We start from the raw sequence: 20,690 nt of genomic DNA on the forward strand, positions 1-20,690 counted from the left end.
GACCTCCTCGGGGGGGGGGGCTGTCCGAAGAGGCCTCACCAACAATGTCCTATTCCTCTACTGAAACAATCTGGGATGTAGGCGCAGGCTGTCCCTGGGGCCGGATGATGGAGGAAAGGCCAGTCTGAGTGGGAATGGTGGGTGGATCTGAAGCAAGAGCCTGGGGCCTCAAATCCCTCGAAAGGACCCTCTCCACGAAGTCGAATGCCAAGGGGGAACTCCTTTCCCTTGGATTTGAAAGCACTCCCCTTGGATCCGACGTGCAGATTGGTGCCGAAGGTGACCCAACCAGATCCAGAAAGGGTAGTGTGCCCCGACCTTGACGGAGCCGAAGGCCCACTGACCCTTCCGGATCCGACGTTCGGCTCACGGCCCCGAGAGCGCGGATCCAAAAATGGATCTGACAGACTCGAGGGTACAGTCGGCGCCGAAGTAGGAAACACCGTCGGCGCCGACCCTCCGAAGCTAGTTGGATCCGACAGCTCCAAACCCCGAAAGCGGGTCGGAGAAGGAGCGATGGGGGCAAAAAAAGGTGTCTAGCTCCCCACCAGTGGGGGGGGGGGGGGGAGGCAAGAGCACTCCCATCTGCATCTGGGCCTGAAGAAATCGACGCATCATCCGGTCCATATCAGCGTCCGATAAACTTCTGGTGGATCTAGATGAGGCCACCGAAGCCGGCCAGGAAGGCCGCCTGGATGACCTCGAGTGTGACCGGGTCTCCTACTCTGGCTCAGAGGAAAAACGTGGAGAATGGAGCCAAGAGGGGGAAGGCCCGGAGACCTTAAGGGGAGAGGCAAGCTGTTTAGACAGCGGTGCCGAAGGGGTCGAGTCGGACCGCCTCTTATGACTGCGATGCCTTTCCTTCTCTCTGTCCCTATCTTTTCTATCTTTTTTTCTGCTGTCCCTTTCCTCCTGGGCCAACGAGGGAGGGTGAGTCCCAGCCAGGGGATCAGGCAGGTGGGGCAGCCGCGGCTGGCGCCACTGAGGAAGACAAAGCAGAGTCTGGGGGCAAAAGGCCCGCCAGAATAAGCTTCGACCTCCTATCTTTCAAAGCCCTGGGGGTTGAAGGCTGCACAAATAGTGCAGCCCGAAGACAGGTGATCAACCCACAGGCAAAGGACACACAGAGTGTGACCATCCGTTGGGGACAGCTTATGGTCACACTCGGTACATTTAGAGAAAATGGCTTTAGGGCCTTCAACCATTGTAAAAGAAGAAAGGAAAAGTAGGCCCACAAGCACACACCTTCACACACGCAGAGGGGGGAGGGGAATAAAGCTAACTTAACTAAAAATTAAAATAACTACCCAAAAGAGATTATAACGATAGGGGAAGTTCACACACACAAAGTTATAGAAAAATCTGACAGGAATTCAAGGTTTAAATTCTAAACTTACAGCACTATGCTCGGAGCTCATTCAGAGAAGCTTATGGAAGCCGCGGCAAACGAGATCTGAGGGAGATGGCAGAGCATTATAGGTAGGGGGAGGAGCTTGGAAAGCTGCCGGCTTCGATCCGAATCGGATCCGATACCCAAAGGTTGCTGAGCAAATGAAGTTAACTACTTCAGATTTATTAAAATAAACTGAGAAATGTATCCAGTGCTGGAGTTAATAAAATTATTAAAATAAACTGAGAAATGTGTCCAGTGCTGGAGTTAATAAAATTATTAAAATAATCTGAGAAATGTATCCAGTGCTGGAGTTAATAAAATTGTTAAAATAAACTGAGAAATGTATCCATTGCTGGAGTTAATAAAACTATTAAAATAAACTGAGAAATGTATCCAGTGCTGGAGTTAATAAAATTATTAAAGTAAACTGAGAAATGTATCCAGTGCTGGAGTTAATAAAATTACTAAAATAAACTGAGAAATGTATCCAGTGCTGGTGTTAATAAAATTATTAAAATAAACTGAGAAATGTATCCAGTACTGGAGTTAATAAAATTATTAAAATAAACTGAGAAATGTATCCAGTGCTGGAGTTAATAAAAATATTAAAATAAACATCTACATACACTGCATGGAAATAAAATAAAATATTATTATGGATTCTTTTCTGTTACAGTATATGTGTGTGTCACTTTTTTTTAAAAAATGTCTCATTTAATATAAATGTTTAATAAAAAGAAAATATTTTAAAAGGTGAAAAAGCTGTGGTGGCTGCATTTCCCCAAACAAGATAAAGATCCTTCAGATCTGCCCCTAATATAGGCATTCCAATTTTAAATCATGACTATGAAGTGCTTATGCCTACACTAGCTAAGAGAATAGCACAGGTGTTACAAGTCGGTAGATCTGAAACATTGAGATTTTATGGGGTGGTGGGACCCTTGGCAACACTGATTAAACAATGAGGACCCAGTGGGAAGCAGGGTACAAGAAAACACCATTATTGATGGTGGGTCTTGATAAAGACAAACTATTCGACAGTCAACTGGCGTTTTATGGATAGGGCAATGGTAACATTTACATTCACTGATAAAATAATACAGTTAATAAGGAGGATACACAAAAGGTTGGAGGCAACAGTTAAGGTGTGTATGTGTATTGCGGGGGTTTCTTCTCCCACAAACAATGTTTGAGCAAAAGAACCAGACAGGAATGTCCGCTTTCCTCACTATTATTTGTGTTATATTTAGAAAAGCTGTCAAAGAAAATAAAGGATTCACAAATATAAAGATACAAATGTACTCACGAAAAGCTAACTTTAGTTGCAGATGATGTTATTTTGTAGCTGGCAAACTGGAAAAGTTCATTTTGGTGCTGTGCAACATTTTGAGACAGTTTCAAGTCTTTTCAGGATATAACACAACAATAAAATATAGGCTAAAGCAGTAAACTGTGTACCCACGTATGAACTGCTTCAGCAATACCCACACTTATAGGGACATGATATGATAAAGTATTTACATATATGGATTAAAAAGGATTCTATTACAGCAGCAAAGGACGTTTGGGAAAAATTTAAGTTAACACAAAAATGGAGGAACCGGAAGCTCCTGATTATGAAGAGTATGATATAAGCAGTGAATGTGCTGCTAGTCCTCTTAGTCTTACATATAAGCCAGGCATATTTTTTATCAACCACAGGAGAAGCTGTGGATGAGAGAGTTGAAGGAATTATTTGGGAAGGGAAAAGTTATGTGACTTAAGCTGATCCTCCTCACAGAACAAGGTGGTTTAAAGGTTACCTGGAGTTACTTGATTTGAACGGATACTTTAGAGCTACATAGTTGAGGTTTATACATGTAACTCAAGCAAAAAATTATCAATCAAAGTAAAGAATGATGATGAAGATGAAATGGTGGTGGTGGGGGGTCTGACTGATAAAGGGAGAGTAGGACTTTTTGGCTGCAAGTTCTTCAGGAAGATAACTATATAAAATATTACATTCACAAAGCAGCGAAAAGAATAAGAAATAAGCCAGAAGAGAAATGAAGAAAGGAGATTTTACCAAAAGGGATGTCTGTAAGAATTCACACAGAAAACAAGCAAGAAAGGGCTGGTATTTACTGGAGAAGATTACCCAAAGCACTGAGGTATTGGGAGCAAATAACATTGGAGGGAAGAGTAACATAGTGGGATGAGGCAAGCAGAAGTTTGTACTGCAGATTAAAGACTAGCCCTTTCCTATGAGGAACTGATAACACAGAACAGGCAAACAAAATTTGATAGGGGAGTGCTAAGTGAAAGACCAGCTCTGATACAGTTTTTAGTTGAGTCTAGAATGGAAGCAGTTATAAAAAAAAATGATAATTAATAGGTCATATAAAATACTGCATAACTACAAGAATCAATCAAATAAAGTCCAAAACAATTGGGGAGAGAGAATGGAAAGGCAAGTTATAAAGGAACAATATGAAGAAATTTGCAAGGCTCTCAAGCATACTACAAAGAGCAGAGGGCTTAGAATTTTTGCATGGAACGGTTAACATTAGTACTTTTATACCCCAAGTAGACTTCAGAGGATTTTTCCTCAGGTAGACAGCAATGTTGGAGGTGTTAGACTATAGATAAAGAGATGATTAGGAACATATTTTTTTTTCCAATGTAACAAGGTGATAGATTTTTATAAAATCCCTACAGAGTACTTTGACAAAACTGTTGGGAGGAGCAAATGTTTGTAACTAAGACAATTATTCTTTTGAGCTGGGATATAGGATCTGAATTGCCTAGACATATTAAGACCTTACAAAGTTTAATGCTATTGGCTGCAAAAAGCAGTAACTAGATAATGGAAATTAAAAGCTATTCTTAAAGGAAAGAAGGTTCTGGATATTGTAAAGGAAATAAAGTAACTCAAGGTGGGATCTTTAGAAAAGTGAAGTAACTTGTTTCCCAGAAATAAATGAAATTTGTGGGAACAACACAGCCAGAATAATGTAAGAGGAATGACATTTTATAGGAGGCAGGACAGGAAGAGTGACATTAACAGAAAGCAGGAAATGAACAACTTTCCTAATTCAGGAGTGAATGAAAACACATCTATACTGCTTGATAATAACAACAGAGAATGTTTACTGTGTTTTGTTTTCAACGAATGTTTGTTAACCCACAGCTCAGAATGTGAAGATTTAATAAAGATGTTTAAAAAAGAAAAAGACTGGAGGAAAGTACTTCACATGCTGTCATTCCAAAGACTATTCTTCCAAATAATTTATATTAATTAGAAAAGTTATACTGCCATAACCATGATCCATGTTTGTCTAGTTTAGCCTTTAGGATTAACTCCCACGGGAACGAATCATAACCATCATCTGAAAACTTATGTAGGCCCAAGGGCTTCTTACTCTACAACTTCCACAATGCGCAGCACCCTCTCTCGTCCAGATTTCTGCAATGTCCTCAGACAGCAAAGACTCAGCATACATTCACAAACCATATAACTGTTTTAACTATAGAGCTAGAGAACCTCCATGGAGATGGAAAGGTGGGAATTTAATCTAAAGGGGACAGACAAGGATTATGACAATCATTATGGTAAGTACACAAGTGCCTTAAAGGGACACATTATGCGCACTTCAACCAGGAGTCCCAAGTTCTTATTTTTAATGGTATCATGGCAGAATACTTAGGTCTTCATACTGTATCCAGTTTACAGTGCCTTGAAAAAATATGCAAAAAAGCCTGCTTTACAGCTGCATACATATTGCACAAAGGCATTCTTGAAGCAAGCGTGATTAGAAAACAATACTCTCATAAAATATGCTTAGGCCTGTCAGGGAACTTCAAATTACAGCAGGAATGACAGAGGTCTGTGGAGAGGGAGGACAAAGGAGAAAGCGCAACTTCAGGGAGCTTGCTGCAACAACTATGAGCACTTAACAAATCTTAATGTTTCCTGTGTGACCCCAGACCAACACCTAGTGGTAACATCAGCCATCTGGGTTATAATACTTAGCATTAACATTAGCAATCCTATGGGTTTAAATGTGAGTTAAAGCACATGCAGGTCCATGTTTACTCAGGATAGAGCAGAGAGGGAATGGCTAGGTAACTTATGGACTGAATGAGATAAGACCCCCAAAACTATCAAATGTAGATGGCAGCCCATAGCTTTCATGCTGACTGACATGGACTCGCCCAATCATCAGAAATGGAGTATTTGTGCAAACTAAATACAGAGTTGGTGTGAATAAAAAAAATTACTGACCAAACTACTTTTCTTTTTATTGAAATTTAAACAAGCCCAAAACGACTGAAATAAATGATTAGGTCAATAACCAGAGCACTTTTTTGAAACCACCATAATCACAATTCTTAGCTTTTCAAGGCCTTATAGACTCCATCAGCTGAAAAAAATGAAGCACAATCAACAAACAGCATTTACACACAATACCAGTTTAAAAATAATTACAATTACAATCCAATAAGTATGATTTCAAACATTTCTTTCTGTTTAAGAAAGCACATACCTGTGTTGTTGCTGTTGTTTGAATTTTTTTCATCTCCTTCCCTGTTTCTTTGCCATCATCAGATCGTTCTGTGTCTGACATTGTACTAGCTATCTCTACAGTACTAACAGCTTTGGCAATGGTTGACTCCAGGTCAAGGGTTGCACTCGTTACCTCCACATATTCTGCCAGTTTGGAAGATGGAATGATGTCTCTCTCTCTTTCAGAAATGCTTCCAATTTCATCCAGTGTCGTCTGCAGCTTAAACTCCTTGTCCTCCAAAATACTGTGTGTGGACGTGAGGTCAGAACTACCAGTCATATGTGCAAGAAGGCCTAAGTCATCAGTGACACTACTGTGCATTTGTGTTTCAGGCATATTTACAAGATTAATGCTATTACTACTAGAGAGTTCAGGCAGCAGTTTTTTCTCTTGCTCGGTTACCTTTTCAAACAGAAATGAGGTACTAGAAATAGGTATTTCTTCTTTCTCATCTGCTAATGTTATCAGAGGTCCACTATCCTTTTCTTTACAATCTTTAAATATGTCACCATTATGAACATTATTTTGATGCTTTTCTATTGCAGCACTATATACATTGTCTAACAACGAGTCTACCTCCACTAAAGTACCATTTGTCCTACACACCACTGTCTCAGGGGATAAATCCATATCATCAAGCTTTACTTCAGTTGCTTCCACCTTTTCAGCTTTGATGTCCACCAAAAGGTCATGGACCTCCACACGTACTCCACCAACCTGCCTGTCAGATCGGAGAGCATCATTTGGCACTTTGGTTTCTGTAAGGAGGTTTCTAGGGTCTGGGCTTATGGGATAGTCGGTTTCACTTTCTGGACTTTGTGTCTGTGAACAGTCCTCAACCTCTCTGATTTCTATTACACCTTTAGCTCCAACAGGTTGAGAGGAGAGGCCCGAGATTGTGCTGACATTTCCCTTTTTACCTTTTTTAATGTTTTCCTCCTCCTGTCGCTGATACTCCTCATACATTTTTGCAAGGTACTCTTTATGGGCTTCATATGTTACCTTGGAAAATAAAAATAATCTCAGTCTTACATGTTCTCAAAGAAATCATATTAACACACTTTTAAGGAAAACAGACATAATAAATAAAAGTATTAAAACGTTTATGAATGGGACGACAATAAGCTGGACTGAAGGGAAGCAAAACTAGCATCTCAAGATATGCTTTTAACCAAAAATAACTGATTATATATGAAAGAGCTACACAATAATGCATTTAAACTGTCTCTAGCTGTCAAGAAAGAGGGTCCCGTCACCTATCGACCTGACTTTTTCTAACCCACCTTCTTTCTAACTATTGTCTCCCTCCCCCACATAATTCTATTTCAAGGCCATTACCAAAAAGATAACACAACTCCCTGAAAATATGGACACAGGCTACGAACTGAATGTTAGGCTTAGGAAGGAGGGACAAAATCAAAAACAAAGGATGCTCTGACCATATCTAACAAAAATTGTCTGTTTTATTGCCTGCAATTTGCATATTTAACTACAGCACACGAGTACCAAGAACAGATAAAGCTAAACTGTGCTACCTTACTTTAACCAAGAGAGGTCACTAAAGCACTTCAGATGTTTCCTTCTTCCAGCCTTTACACCATGTTGTAAAAGCACACAGAAATATGACAGAACGTACTTACCTTTGAATGGGCTATAGAAAGTGTATCCACCCAGACTCTCCAGCCTCCCCACTCATACTTTATTGCATGGTAAAGTAGTATTCGAAAAATATTATAAACCATTTCAGTAATTTTCTGCTCCTCTGAGTTCTTGGGATTGATGTACCCAAGAGAAAACATCCAATCCTGCCAGACTGAACACTGCAATAAACATCTGTTAAAAAAAGCAAAACAGTAAAATCATGACTAGAACCAACAAAAACCGCTGGAAGACAAACCAACTATTCATTCTAAACTGCTAATGGCAATATTGAACAGCAGGTACTTAATGATACAAGATGAATTTACCTCTAGTTTTTAACAGGCTTTAAACTTTTATATTTTCACATACTAGAGGGAAAATAATATACTCACTAAATAATTAAGAAAATAAAACATTGAAATTCTATGTAGAAAGTGAAAAGGAAAGTGCACAACACATGTAAAGCAGTGCTGGAGACGAATGCTCTCCACGTACCCCAAGAATTAATGCTTTTGTGCAGTAACTAAGTGATACCGAAGATACCGTACACCGAGTTTATAAATTCGGACTACTACAAGTGCAAAAGACAACAGGGAGCAAAGAATCACAGTATGAGTTACAGTAAAATATCAAGTGCACACACCTCCTGTTTTCTCGACTGTTGCTGAAGAGTTTAATCATGTCCGACAGAAACAATCTCCTGACTTCCATCAGCTCTGAGCTCGGTGCTGAGCTTTTCAGTAATGTAGCTACCACTTTGAGTATCACTAAAACACAAGATAGTCAGTTCACAATTTTCATGAATATTTTTCATTCATTCAATCATGTATTCTTTGAAATCAGGTTAATTAACAAAAGACATTAAAGTGGAAGACAACTGCATGATTGTTCTAAGCAGCATAACCATGTGAAATGGGAATGCACTTGCTCGACACTAACAAATGTAATTAGTTTTTACTGTGATATTTTACATTACTATTGTAACACACACACACAGATTATATTATGTAAACTCACAGCTAGGAAAGACCAACCCTGAAACTTTAGCAAAGGAGGATTTCAACAATTTCAACACTGTAGAAACTCCATCGATGTTGACTTGATTGATTACTACTTCTACACTGCTATCCAGAGTTGCTCAGGCCAAATTTTAAAACAATGGGGCAACAGTGCAGTGCACATATCCCTTAACAAGTATGCAGTGTTCACGAACAGACCAGGCACCTGGTATGGAGGAGGTGCACTTCTGCTCGTAAAGGAGGAGGTAAACTTGCCCCACTCTACTGCTGAGTAGTATTAAGGCAGCCTCAGGCAATAAGACCAGCTGGCTAATGTACACATTTTCCCAGGTAACTACACAAAGATGCATTCAGAAAGTAATTTAGACTCCACATCCATTAACTACTTGTTTAATGGAAGCTGTACATCAGAAAAGACTATGGGCATTACAAGGCATCACAGTCATCATAATGCGTGATCTAAATTTAAGACAGTAAAGAACCACTTAGAACCTATTTAACTAACTTAGTTATTATGCATCAACCAACACAGTTAACCTCAGCACCAGACAAAACCCCAACTCAAACATAATCTCTACTTGATGTGGTTACAACCTATACCAGACAAACAGCTGCAGATACTTTCAAATTCCCTAAATGACTATTGCCCCATGCTCTCTGTCTTGTCAATTAAATGTCATAAACCTAAACCTATTATTTTAACAATCAGAATAGCCCCTCAATCAACTGCAGATGTTCTCTCTGTAGAGCTGCAACATGTGGACTGGAATTCCTTCCATGAATGCAGTGACCCCATAACAAGCCTCTCTACTTTCTGCAACCTTTTCTCTCCCATTCAGAATAAACTGCCTCATTAAGACAGATGGTCCCCTTAGCCTACCCTGGCATACAGAACCACAAGAATAGTTGGTGCCATGGGACTTCCAAGATGGCTGCAAATTGAGTAACAGAAACTCAGCAGAGGCCAGTGGACTTTTGTGTTTCTGGGTAAATTTCAGTAACTGGCTAGAATGTGCACCAGGCAGATGCCAGAAAAAAGAAATACAGAGGAATTGAAGGACATTTAGCTACAAAAAGTGAGGAAAAACACTGACTGGGAAAAGTACTGCAGCTGTTCTGCAAAAAGAAGTGCAAGTGCCAGACATGGCAACCAGTAAGCTAGAGAAAAGCACAAGACAACTGCACACAAACCTGGTTAAAATAAATGAAACACTGATGGAGTATATCAACTCAAACAACAAAAGGTTGGGGAAAAATGAAGTGTTAAACAGATATTAAGATGACGTGATAAAACTGCAAAAAATTGAGGCTGAAATGTATAAAAGGCTGGCTGAATATGAAACTACTAAAGAAGAGATGTTCAAAAAGAATAGAATTAGAGAACAGAGCAAGTAGAGAAAACCTGAGATTTTTCAGCTGTACCAGAGAAGTTGGAAGGAACAGACTATTAATTTTATGAAACCACAAACAAGCAACTGGACTGCTATTCCACAGCACAAGTTGTTAGTTGAAAGGGCACATAGTGTGGATGCTCCAAACCTGGCTATGAGAAAGCAACCTAGACCTTTAACAGTGAAGATGCAATCTTACCAGCAGAAGGAACTGATTCTGACATAAGTGTGGTAGAAGGACAACATACTAAAAGTGGGACAGCAGAGTGTTTGTGGAAAATGATTACTCAATGTACACCAGACAGAACATAAGTAAATTTATTCCTCTATTCAGGGAATGAAGAGATGCAGGCATGAGATTCAAAGTGCTGTGCCCAGCTATCTTCAAAATATTATTCCCTGAAGGGACAAAATTATTTTTGATAAGGTACATGCTAGGAAGGAAATGCAAACGTTTGTCCAACAAAAAGTGAGCTGTGAAAACAGAAGGATATTCTGCTTCTTGTTCTTCTGGTAATAAAGACCACAGAGAGACTGCAACAATGAAACCTTTTCCAATGTTTCAATGGAAAATGCTGGAGAGAAAGAAAGAAGCATGAAGGCTGACTGGAAGAATTGAGAGTACATTGAAAATGACACAGACGGAATTTGGGAGAGGGAGATGAACAGGAATAAAACCAATAACTTGGAAATTGACAAACATGGGATTATAAAGCAATAATTATGTTTGTAAAAAATAACTTTGTTGGACTTGTAGGGAGCTCTAAAGTATATGCCCTACTTCATGTCAATGTTTGGAAAAATCCATAGGGGAGGGAAACAGAAGAAAGAAAGTAAACTAAGTAATTTTTTTTCTTAATAGTACTATTTTTATAGCGTATGATTTTCTTTGCATGTTATAAAATTTTTCTCAGTTGTTTTAAGTGCAATGGTGATACTATTGTAAACAGGTGCTCCTGTTTTCTTTTCTTTCTCTCTTCCCTCTCTTTCTCCTTGTTCAGTTTTAATAAATGCTGTCACTGCAATTGTAAAAAAAAAAAAAAAAAAAGTTTGGTTAAAGAGCATGACGAAAGAAAAATGATTGTGCCTTTTCTCATTCTTGCATGGGGGTATGACTGGATTAATGCCCTTAGCTTGATCTAGTAACAAGTTTTAAGAGAAAACAAGTATATGAAAAAGAACATTGGCTATTAAGGCTTTTTTCTAGCAAAAAATGTATGCTTTGTTTCAGTTTTATAGCTGGTCCTCACGTCTCCATGGAGACAATCTAATAAAGCGAAACTGGCTACAATGTGATAAAGAGAAACTGGCTAACAAAAATGACTAGGAGATAATGTTCTCTGAAAGCATTCAGGTGTTTTCCCAACTGGGACGGCTATAAAGAGGAGACAAAAAGTACAGTTTTGTACCTACCATAAATGTAGATGTTCGAGTGCTAATACAGCTGCAGTAATCACAGATGGGTTCTCTGCCGTCAGGCGGGTCCTCGGTCGGCCGAATTCCAAAGTCTAGGTCCGGCGTCGGTTGTTGTCGCTTTCTTTCCTGACGTCAGTGAGGCAGTTGTATATAAGACACAGCCGACGCCATTTTCTTCAGTCTTTCTTGCCCCAGATGTCAGGTGCCCCCAGAAGGAAGGCAAAATATATATATATATATATATATATATATATATATACAATATATTTATATACATGCAATGCAATATAATCAAAAATCAGTAGTTGCAAGCAAATATACCATAGAAGGATAACCCAATCAGGTTGTATGAAGAGGGGTTAGACCCTAGGCCTTTACCAAGAGGGGAAGGAGGGAGGGAAACCTGTACTGCAGCTGTATTAGCACTCTAACATCTACATTTATGGTAGGTACAAAACTGTACTATGTTCATCATGCATACAGCTGCAGTAATCACAGATGAGTAGAATCCCAAAGCTACGCACAGGGTGATAGGCACTAGGTGGAACTGGGATGAGCCAGAATGCCCTGCAACACAGCAGTGGCAAAGCCTGCTCTAGTTTTGGAATATAAAGGCAGGTGGTAGTGTTTTGTGAAGGTATGCACAGAACTCCAAGTGGCTGCCTCCAAAATATCTTTGGTAGGAACTCCTTTGAGGAAGGCTGTAGAGGTAGCTGTGGCCCTGGTGGAGTGGGATCTGATGCCTGTAGGGACAGATTTTCCATGATAGGAGTAACAAAACCGTATGCAGTGGCCTATCCATTTTGAAATTGTCTGTTTGGTAACTGGCTTCCCTTGAGCTCCTACAGCATAGGACACAAAAAGTTGTTCTGATTTCCTGAAGGGCTTTGTTCTGTCCAAATAATAACGTAGCTGTTTATGGATGTCTAAGGAGTGTAGCAGCTTTTCCCCTTTGTTTTGAGGATTGGGGTAAAAGGTAGTGTAAGTGTATGGCTTGATTTAAAGCTACCCTGGATACCACTTTAGGCATAAATGCCGGGTTGGTTCGAAGGGAAACCCTGTCCTGATGGAAGATGAGAAAGGGTTGCACAGCCATGAGGGCTTGTAGTTCCGAAACCCTACGAGCTGAGGTAATGGCCAGAAGGAAAGCTGTTTTCCAGGACAAATACTGCAAATCTATTGAGGCAGCTGGTTCAAAGGGAGGCAGTGTTAATTTTTCTAGAATGTAATTAAGATCCTAGGCTGGTATTGGTTGTTTCCTTGGTGGTCTTATATTCTTAGCCCCTCTGAGGAACTGTCTTAAGAGTGGGTGAAAGAATAAGGGTGGATCCGTGTTGAATTCTGCAGAAATGGCTGAGGCATGGATTTTTATGGAGGAAAATGAAAGTCCACTGTTCAGCAGCTCAGCTAGATACTGTAATACCTGAGGCAAATTCAGTTTTCTAGGGTCCTGGCCTTTTTTCTCATTCCAAGAGCAAAACCGTTTCCATTTTGCAGAGTAAGCCTTTCTAGTAGATGGCCTTCTGGCCTCCAAAATGACATCCTGCACCTCTTTGGAGAGTAGGGTCTGTTGTGGTGTTACGGAATTTTCCATGCAGCGAGGTTGAGTGTTTTCAGCTGACTGTGAAGAGTTTTGTAGCTGTGCTGAGTCAGCAGAAGAGGCATTAGAGGTAGGGACCAGAGAGGAGTATGTGTTAGGCTCCTCAGGAGTGGATACCAGTGTTGCCTTGGCCAGTCTGGAGCAATCAGTATCATCTTCGGTCTGTCTGCTCTTGCTTTCAATAGCACCTTGGGCAGAAGAGGCAGAGGTGGGAAAGCGTAAACTGTTCATGCTGTCCAACTGAATGAAAGGGCGTCCACTCTCCAGGCCTTTGGATGAAAGGTCCTTGAACAAAACTTTTCCAATTGATGATTCCTGTGGGAGGCGAAGAGATCTATGTCTGGCCTCCCCCACGCTTGTATTATTTTTGTAAACACTTGAGGGTGCAACTTCCATTCGTGTGGATCTGTCATATTTCTGCTTAGATTGTCTGCCAGCGTGTTTTCCAAACCTGGCAAGTACTGTGCTTGAAGTTCGATTTTCCATTCCAGAGCCAAGTTCCAAAGTGTCATGGCTAGTCTGCACAAGGGGTATGAATGTGTTCCTCCTTGTTTGTTTATGTACCACATTACTGTGGTGTTGTCTGTTCTTATCAATAATTGTCCTGGATGCAGGAGGTCCTTGAAAGCTGTAATTGCATTTATCACTGCTAGCATTTCTTTTTGATTGATGTGAAGGTGCTTTTCCTTTTGGGAACATTTGCCCTGAATGCACCTGTCTTTCATGTGCGCCCCCCCAGGCGTAATCTGAGGCGTCTGCTGGGATGACTTGATTTGCTTGAGGCTTGCAGAATGGTAGACCTGTGTTTGTTTGACATGCTTGGGCCCACCATAGAAATTCCTGTTGCAAACATGGAATTATTGGTATTATTGTTTCCAAACTGTGGCTGTGTTGAGACCATAGGTTTTTTAGGTACCATTGAAGTTTCCTCATATGCAACTTTGCACATGGGATTAAAAGAATGCAAGATGCCATGAAACCCAGAGCCTGCAGGATTTTCCTTGCAGTAAGCCTGGTACATTTTGCTAGTATTTTGAAGTACTGAGTTAGTTGCCCCTGTTTTTCTGGCGTAAGATAGGCCATCTGGGTGTTTGTGTCCAAGTTGGCACCCAGGAAAGTTATTTTCTGAGATGGTGTTAGCCTGGATTTCTCTTTGTTGATTGTGCATCCCAGAGACTGCAGTAACCGTGTTACATAAGCCAGATGTTCCAGAAGTATGTGCTTGCTGTCCGCTTGGATCAGGCAGTCGTCCAAATAAGGGTAAATTTGTATCCCTTGAAGTCTGCAGTAGGCAATTACTGATGCCAGGCATTTCGTGAATACTCTGGGCGCAGTAGATAAGCCAAAGGGCAATGCAGAGAATTGATAGTGGATTGAACCTGCAAGAAATCTGAGGTATCTTCTGCAGCTTTGTCTGATTGGGAGATGCAGGTATGCCTCCTTGAGGTCCAATGTTACCAGCCAAAACTCCTTGCCCAGCATGGGAAGAAGCTGCTGTAATGTGAGCATCTTGAATTTTGGTACGAGTAAGAATGTGTTTAGAATGGATAAGTCCAAAATGGGTCTCCAGTCGGTTCCTTTCCTTGGTACCAGAAATAGCCTGGAATAAAAACCTTGACCTTGTTCATGAGTAGGTACCTCTCGAATAGCTTTCATGTCTATGAGCTTTGAAATTTGTAGTTGTGCCTCTGCCCTTTGATTGTGTGGCAGGTTTGGCATGCCTCTCATTTTTGGAAGAGTGTGAAAAAGAAATCTGTAGCCTCTGTTTATAACATCCAGGATCCATTCGTCTGTTGTGACAATATGCCAATTTCTTGTAAATAATGCCAGCTTTCCTCCCAAGGGTGCTGCCAGCTGAGACTTGCTTGGCATGGAAAGGAGGAAGTCATTGGGTTTGTTTCCTGTATTGTTGTGCACTGTCTTCGCCACCTCTTGGTGCTGGAGTTTGCCATTGCCTGCCTCTATATGATCCTTGTGATTGTCCTCTGCCCCTTGTGCACCTGTATCTACCTCTTTGGGGCTTGTCAGTGGCTGGAAAGGACCAGTTTTTAGAAGGCCAATTTCTGCTAAAACGTGGTGGTTGAACCTGTAGAAAAGCTTTGACAGTTTGCATAGATTTGGCTTTTTCTTCCATTTTCCGTAATATCTCCTCAGCATTGGTACCAAATAGCACATCCTTTTGTAAAGGAGCATCTAGAAGTTTAGCTTTCACATGATCAGGCAAGATTTGTTCCCTAAGCCAGGCATGTCTACGAATGACTGATCCTGTAACAGCAGCTCTACTTGAGGCCTCTAGGGCATCATAGCCACATTGTAAGGTGTGTTTACCCACTTGTTCTGCACTATGCATCATATCCTGCAACTCCTTCAAATCTGGTGTTCAGGTTGAGACATTTTATTTCTTAATTGTGATAACAGAAACTGCTGATATTTAAGCATATGAAACTGACAATTTAAGGCCCTCATGGCTAGGGTGGCCGAGGTGTATACCTTTTTCCCCACCTTTCTAAGGATCTTGACTCTCTTCGGAAGGTAGTGGATTCTTAGCAGTAGAGGCCTTCATTCCCTTGGGGCCTTGAGAAATGGTTTCAGGGTCAGCATTATGGCTTTTGTAAAGAAATTGGTGAGAGTTAGGAACTCTGTAGTACCTATCAGGCTTGACTGGGGCAGGAGGCAGGGAATCCGGATTAAGGCAAGCCTCCGTATAAACATCATCAAGTATGTCCAAGACAGGAGGTATCGCCAGAGGTCTGTGTTGAGGTAACAAAAGAAACTCCCTAAGTCTTTTCTTGGAATCAGAAAAGTCTTGGCCTTCCCAATGGAAGTGTTCCCTCAAGGTGTGCAAGGTTTCCCCAAAAGAAAAATCCTCAGGAGGAGATGCAGAAGGAATGGACTGCTCTGCATCAGAATCTTCAAAAGGGGAGTAAGAGTGTTTCTCTACATCAGAATGTTCTGAAAAAATGCAGCCCTGATCAGAAGAGGGAGAATCTTCCTCCACTCTGGGTCTCTTGTCTGGAGGGGGTTGGGAACCCCTGATAAGAGTAATTAAATCCTCAGCCATTTTAAGCATCTGCTTTTTAGGCATGGGGCCTGGAGATGGGCCCTGAGCAACAGGCCTCTTGGGATGCCTGGCTGATTTGGACTTAGTAAAGGCCTTAATGGAAAAGGAAGATGAGGGTCTAAAGACACAATGGGTGGAAGTGGACCTGTCCACATTAGGAGGCTCAACGCTCACAGTGGCTTCGGTGGTTGTAGTCTGGGTATGGGCCGAAGTACCTGCGGTCTCGGTTACAGAAGACACTGCCAAAGAAGTGTCGTCGGTAGTCAGGGACTGCATAGGCGTCTCGCTGAGAACCGGACCACGTGTAGCCGGTTTTGGTGTGGTGTCGGTGGGGACCGCGGACCTCGCTTGTCTTTGTCCTTGCGTTTTTTGGACAAAACGGTAGTTGGAGTCTCCGATGACATTTTATAATCAAAGGCTTTACCAAAAAAGTGTTGGGCGAACTCCGCCCGACGCTTAATAGTGCGTTTATTGAAAGTAGTGCAAAAGCGACAGCCCGAGACGTCGTGGTCTGGGCCTAAACAAGGTATGCAGAGGGAATGGAAATCCTTATGCGGTATTTGCTTCCCACAAGAAATACAATTGTTAACTTTTTCTGACATCGGTCTGAGGCAAGAAAAGTTTCAACGGGTACTTAGCTTTAATGAAGACTTCGGTTTCCAATTTTTTGTAAATTCAGGAGCTGGCCGACCGGCACTTGCGAACTGCTTCTGCTTCGGGCACCACGCGGCAAAAAAGACTGGAGAAAATGGCGTCGGCTGTGTCTTACATACACCTGCCTCACTGACGTCAGGAAAGAAAGCGACAACAACCAACGCCGGACCTAGACTTTGGAATTCGGCCGACCGAGGACCCGCCTGACGGCAGAGAACCCATCTGTGATTACTGCAGCTGTATGCACGATAAACATCCAGACAGCACTTAGCAGAAACACAGGCTGCACCATACATCTTAGCATGGTTAACTTTTCTTTTAGATTAACTCAATTCTGAGTGTGGCTGTCAGTCTGGGACATTTGTTTCTATCAGTAGGGTAAAAATCAACATTTTAAGATGTACATAGTTGTGTTAGTATAAAGTTAATAGGTTTTAGGGGGGTACTGGGGGTGGGGTTTTTTTTATGGCTTTCAATAAAACAAAATTTGTAGGCTGTGACACAGGCTCAAATGGATATGACAATAAACAACTATAAAAGTTCAATCTGCCAAACAGTGTATGCATGTAACATAAAAAAGTGATATACAGAAAAGGTGGGAATAACAACTTTTTAATGCAATGATGTTTTTTGTAATGTATTTAAATGTCAATCTTCTCTCAGATAAATACAAAAAAGAAAGATTAGTGAACTATATTACAAACATAGGGTGCAAATGGCTATGCTATAGGAGACACACATGGAAACAACTGAACATGTGAATTTGATAAAGAAACATTTTCAGGATGGTTATTCAGTGGAATACCTCCGTCGAAGGAAAACAGGAGTAATTATATTAAATTCATGAGCAGCTCCAGCAGTGAGAGAAGGCGATAAAACAGATATGGTAGATTTGTAGTAGTAAGGAGGATTACATTGGCAATGGCAAATTCCCACCTTATCTCCACCCTACTTTATGCCTTTCCAATATATACCAACCTAAGGCAATGCGATCTAAACAAGCTAGAGACCTGCTACAACACAATCGCCAAATTCACTACAGGGGCATCCTACTGTAGTCACCACTGTCTCTCACTTGCTGAACTGGGCTGGCTTGAACTCCCACACCTCCTTCAATGGCATCAACTCTCACTCGCCCACAAACTAGTAAACCATCCACTAAATGTCCCATCCCTCCAGAATCTAGTCCAACCCTATCGCACCACCAGACCACTAAGATCCAGCAACAAAAATCACATGCAGATCACTAAAGCCAATAACTCTGCTGGTGAAGCACTATTATCTTGCGCCACAGCCAAATTATGGAACTCCCTCCCACCCACAATTACCTCCATACCATCATGCACCCACTTCAAACTTTACTAAAAGCGCACCTAAAAACATGCACCCTTGCAACTCCCACTCTAATATCACCCACCCCATCCAACCACTACCTTTCTTTCCACTCCACTAACTACCTTGATTATAAGCAAGCTCAGATGCTCATCAGCCTAGTACTTATTATACAGCAGGAACTTCTTATTGTAATATTTGTTAATGAGAAGATATGTACCTACCATAACGTTCCATGTTAGTTGTCTTCTCTCGCCTTCTTTCTTGCTGGATGGGTTCGGAGCCGATCCTCGGCACCGACTCGGCCACTTACTAAAGCTCGAGAGCTTATTTTACCGGCTCGAGGCAACCCTATATCCCATGATGCTAGGCGATAACTACCCAGATCTCGTTTGGAAGCTGAAAAACCTAGCATAGGCCAACAAAACAAAATCCTCCAACTGGAAGGAGGAGGAAGAGGGATAAAACCCCCCAAAGATAATTATCTACACTATATATATATATATCCTAGGACACCTAGATGGTGAACAAGGGAATAAGAGGACCCTTCAAGGAAGGGAAGATCTTCTCGGTCTGTCCAGGCTAGGGGGATGGTGGGTGGGACGTAAGAAAGAAGGCGAGAGAAGACAATTAACATGGAACGTTATGGTAGGTACATAACTTCTCAATGTTAAGTTGTCAATCTCGCCTTCATTCTTGCTGGATGGGACCGCGTCCCTAGCACCTTCATCCTGGGTGGCTCATTGGAATAGACTCTTAAGAATGGAGGAACCAAAAGTTGCTCTGTCCCTGGAGGCCATGTCCAATTTGTAATGCGAAACAAAGGTATGAGGAGAGGCCCATGTGGCTCCTGCACAGATAGTGTCTATTGGTAGTCTAGCTTGAAAAGCTGTAGATGTAGTTAGTGCTCTAGTTGAATGGGCTTTTGGCTTAGAAGTTAATTCCCTGCCTCTGAGTTGATAAATAGATGTAATCACAGAAGACAGCCACCTAGATAGGGTTACCTTGGAAACAGGAAGGCCTTTCTTATTTTCTGCGTACGATAAAAACAACTGATCAGACTTCCTTATTTGTTTGGTTCTATCCAAATAGTATCGGAGCTGGCGGTGAACATCTAGATAATGTAGCTTTTGCTCCACTCTATTAGTATAGTTTGGGAAAAAAACTGGGAGATCAATTGATTGATTTAAATTTGTCTGCGAAGCCACCTCGGGTAAGAAGGATGGATTAGTCCTTAGAGAAACTCTGTCTTTATGGAAGATTAAGTAGGGAGGACGAATGCAGAGGGTGTGAAGCTCAGATACTCTCCTAGCAGAAGTAATGGCGACTAGGAAGAGTGTCTTCCAGGAAAGAAATTTCAATGAACAGGAGACCGCAGGTTCAAAGGGGGGAAGAATCAAGGATGTTAAGACTAAATTAAGATCCCACTGAGGTGGAGGGTCTTTGATCGGAGGCTTAAGTAAATATACACCTTTAAGGAAAGCTTTGCAAAGCTTATTGGACATGATGTTGTGGTCCAATAAGCCCGTATGAAAATTCGATATGGCTGCCAACTGAACCTTTACTGTAGAGGCAGAAGACCCTGAATGAAAATTTTCAGCTAGGAAGTCTAAGATCGAATGAATTGGGGCAGTAAAGGGATCTATATTCCTTGCCTTTGCCCAGAAGGAGAAACGTTTCCATTTACTAGTGTAAATCCTTCTGGTGGAAGATTTAAGGGAAGCTACTATGACATCCCGGACGGGATTAGAAATCATAGGAAGCCTGGCTAAGGACGGAAGTGGAGCAACCAAGCAGTGAGGTTGAGAGAATGTAGGGATTGGTGCAGCTGCCCCGACTGATGGGTCAACAGATCTGGAGCTGGGTCCAGATGCCAAGGCTGTACCAAAAGATAATGATGTAGGAACGGAAACCATATCTGTCGAGGCCAATAAGAGGCAATGAGAATCAACTTGGCTCTCAAAGCGGTTGCTTTCTGAATTACTTGTGGGATTAGAGGAAAGGGTGGAAAAGCATAGAGAAGTCCCTGAGGCCAATCTTGGACTAGAGCGTCTCTGAGGGGATGGCCTGGAAGGGGGAAGAGGGTGAAGAAGTCGGGGCATTTGCTGTTTTGGGGTGTAGCAAAGAGATCGCAGCAAGGAAGGCCCCACTTCTGAAAAATCTCTTCCGCTACCAATTGTTTGAGAGACCACTCGTGTGGCATGAGTATAGCTCTGCTCAACCTGTCCGCTATGATGTTGGACTTCCCGGGGATATGCGTTGCTATCAGAAACTGCTGAGAGGAGATCACCCATTGCCAAAGTCTGAGTGCCTCTTGACACAGGGGATAGGACTTGGTTCCGCCTTGCTTGTTGATATACCACACTATGGACATATTGTCCGTTTGGATTGCAATAGTTCCTAGGGGAAGAGAGTCATGGAGGGCTTGCAACGTTAAAAGCACTGCTCTCATCTCTAGGACATTTATGTGCAGGTGGCGTTCGAAAGGTTGCCAAGTGCCATGGACCATCCTGCCCTGAAAATGCCCCCCCCCCACCCGATCAGGGAGGCGTCCGATGTCACCGTGGCGACCGGGGGAGGAACGAAGGGTCTGCCTTGATGGACTTGAAGGGACAATACCCACCAGGATGGATGAC

The 20,690-nt window shown here is 41.8% G+C and overlaps 1 protein-coding gene across 1 annotated transcript in view; it reads right to left on the bottom strand.

The window, feature by feature from the left end:
• Positions 1-20,690, bottom strand: part of NBEA (neurobeachin) — a 4,581,458-nt gene that overhangs the window by 2,917,937 nt on the left and 1,642,831 nt on the right. Inside the window, exons 23-25 of the mRNA XM_044072852.1 lie at positions 8,225-8,348; positions 7,581-7,773; positions 5,920-6,942 (exon numbers count right to left, since the gene is read on the bottom strand). Of these exons, the coding sequence (XP_043928787.1) occupies positions 5,920-6,942; positions 7,581-7,773; positions 8,225-8,348 (1,340 nt within the window). The remainder of the gene's footprint in view (positions 1-5,919; positions 6,943-7,580; positions 7,774-8,224; positions 8,349-20,690) is intronic.

Source organism: Protopterus annectens, chromosome 5.part1, assembly GCF_019279795.1.
Source record: "Protopterus annectens isolate FY-2018-M chromosome 5.part1, PAN1.0, whole genome shotgun sequence".
Lineage (NCBI taxonomy): Eukaryota > Metazoa > Chordata > Ceratodontiformes > Protopteridae > Protopterus > Protopterus annectens.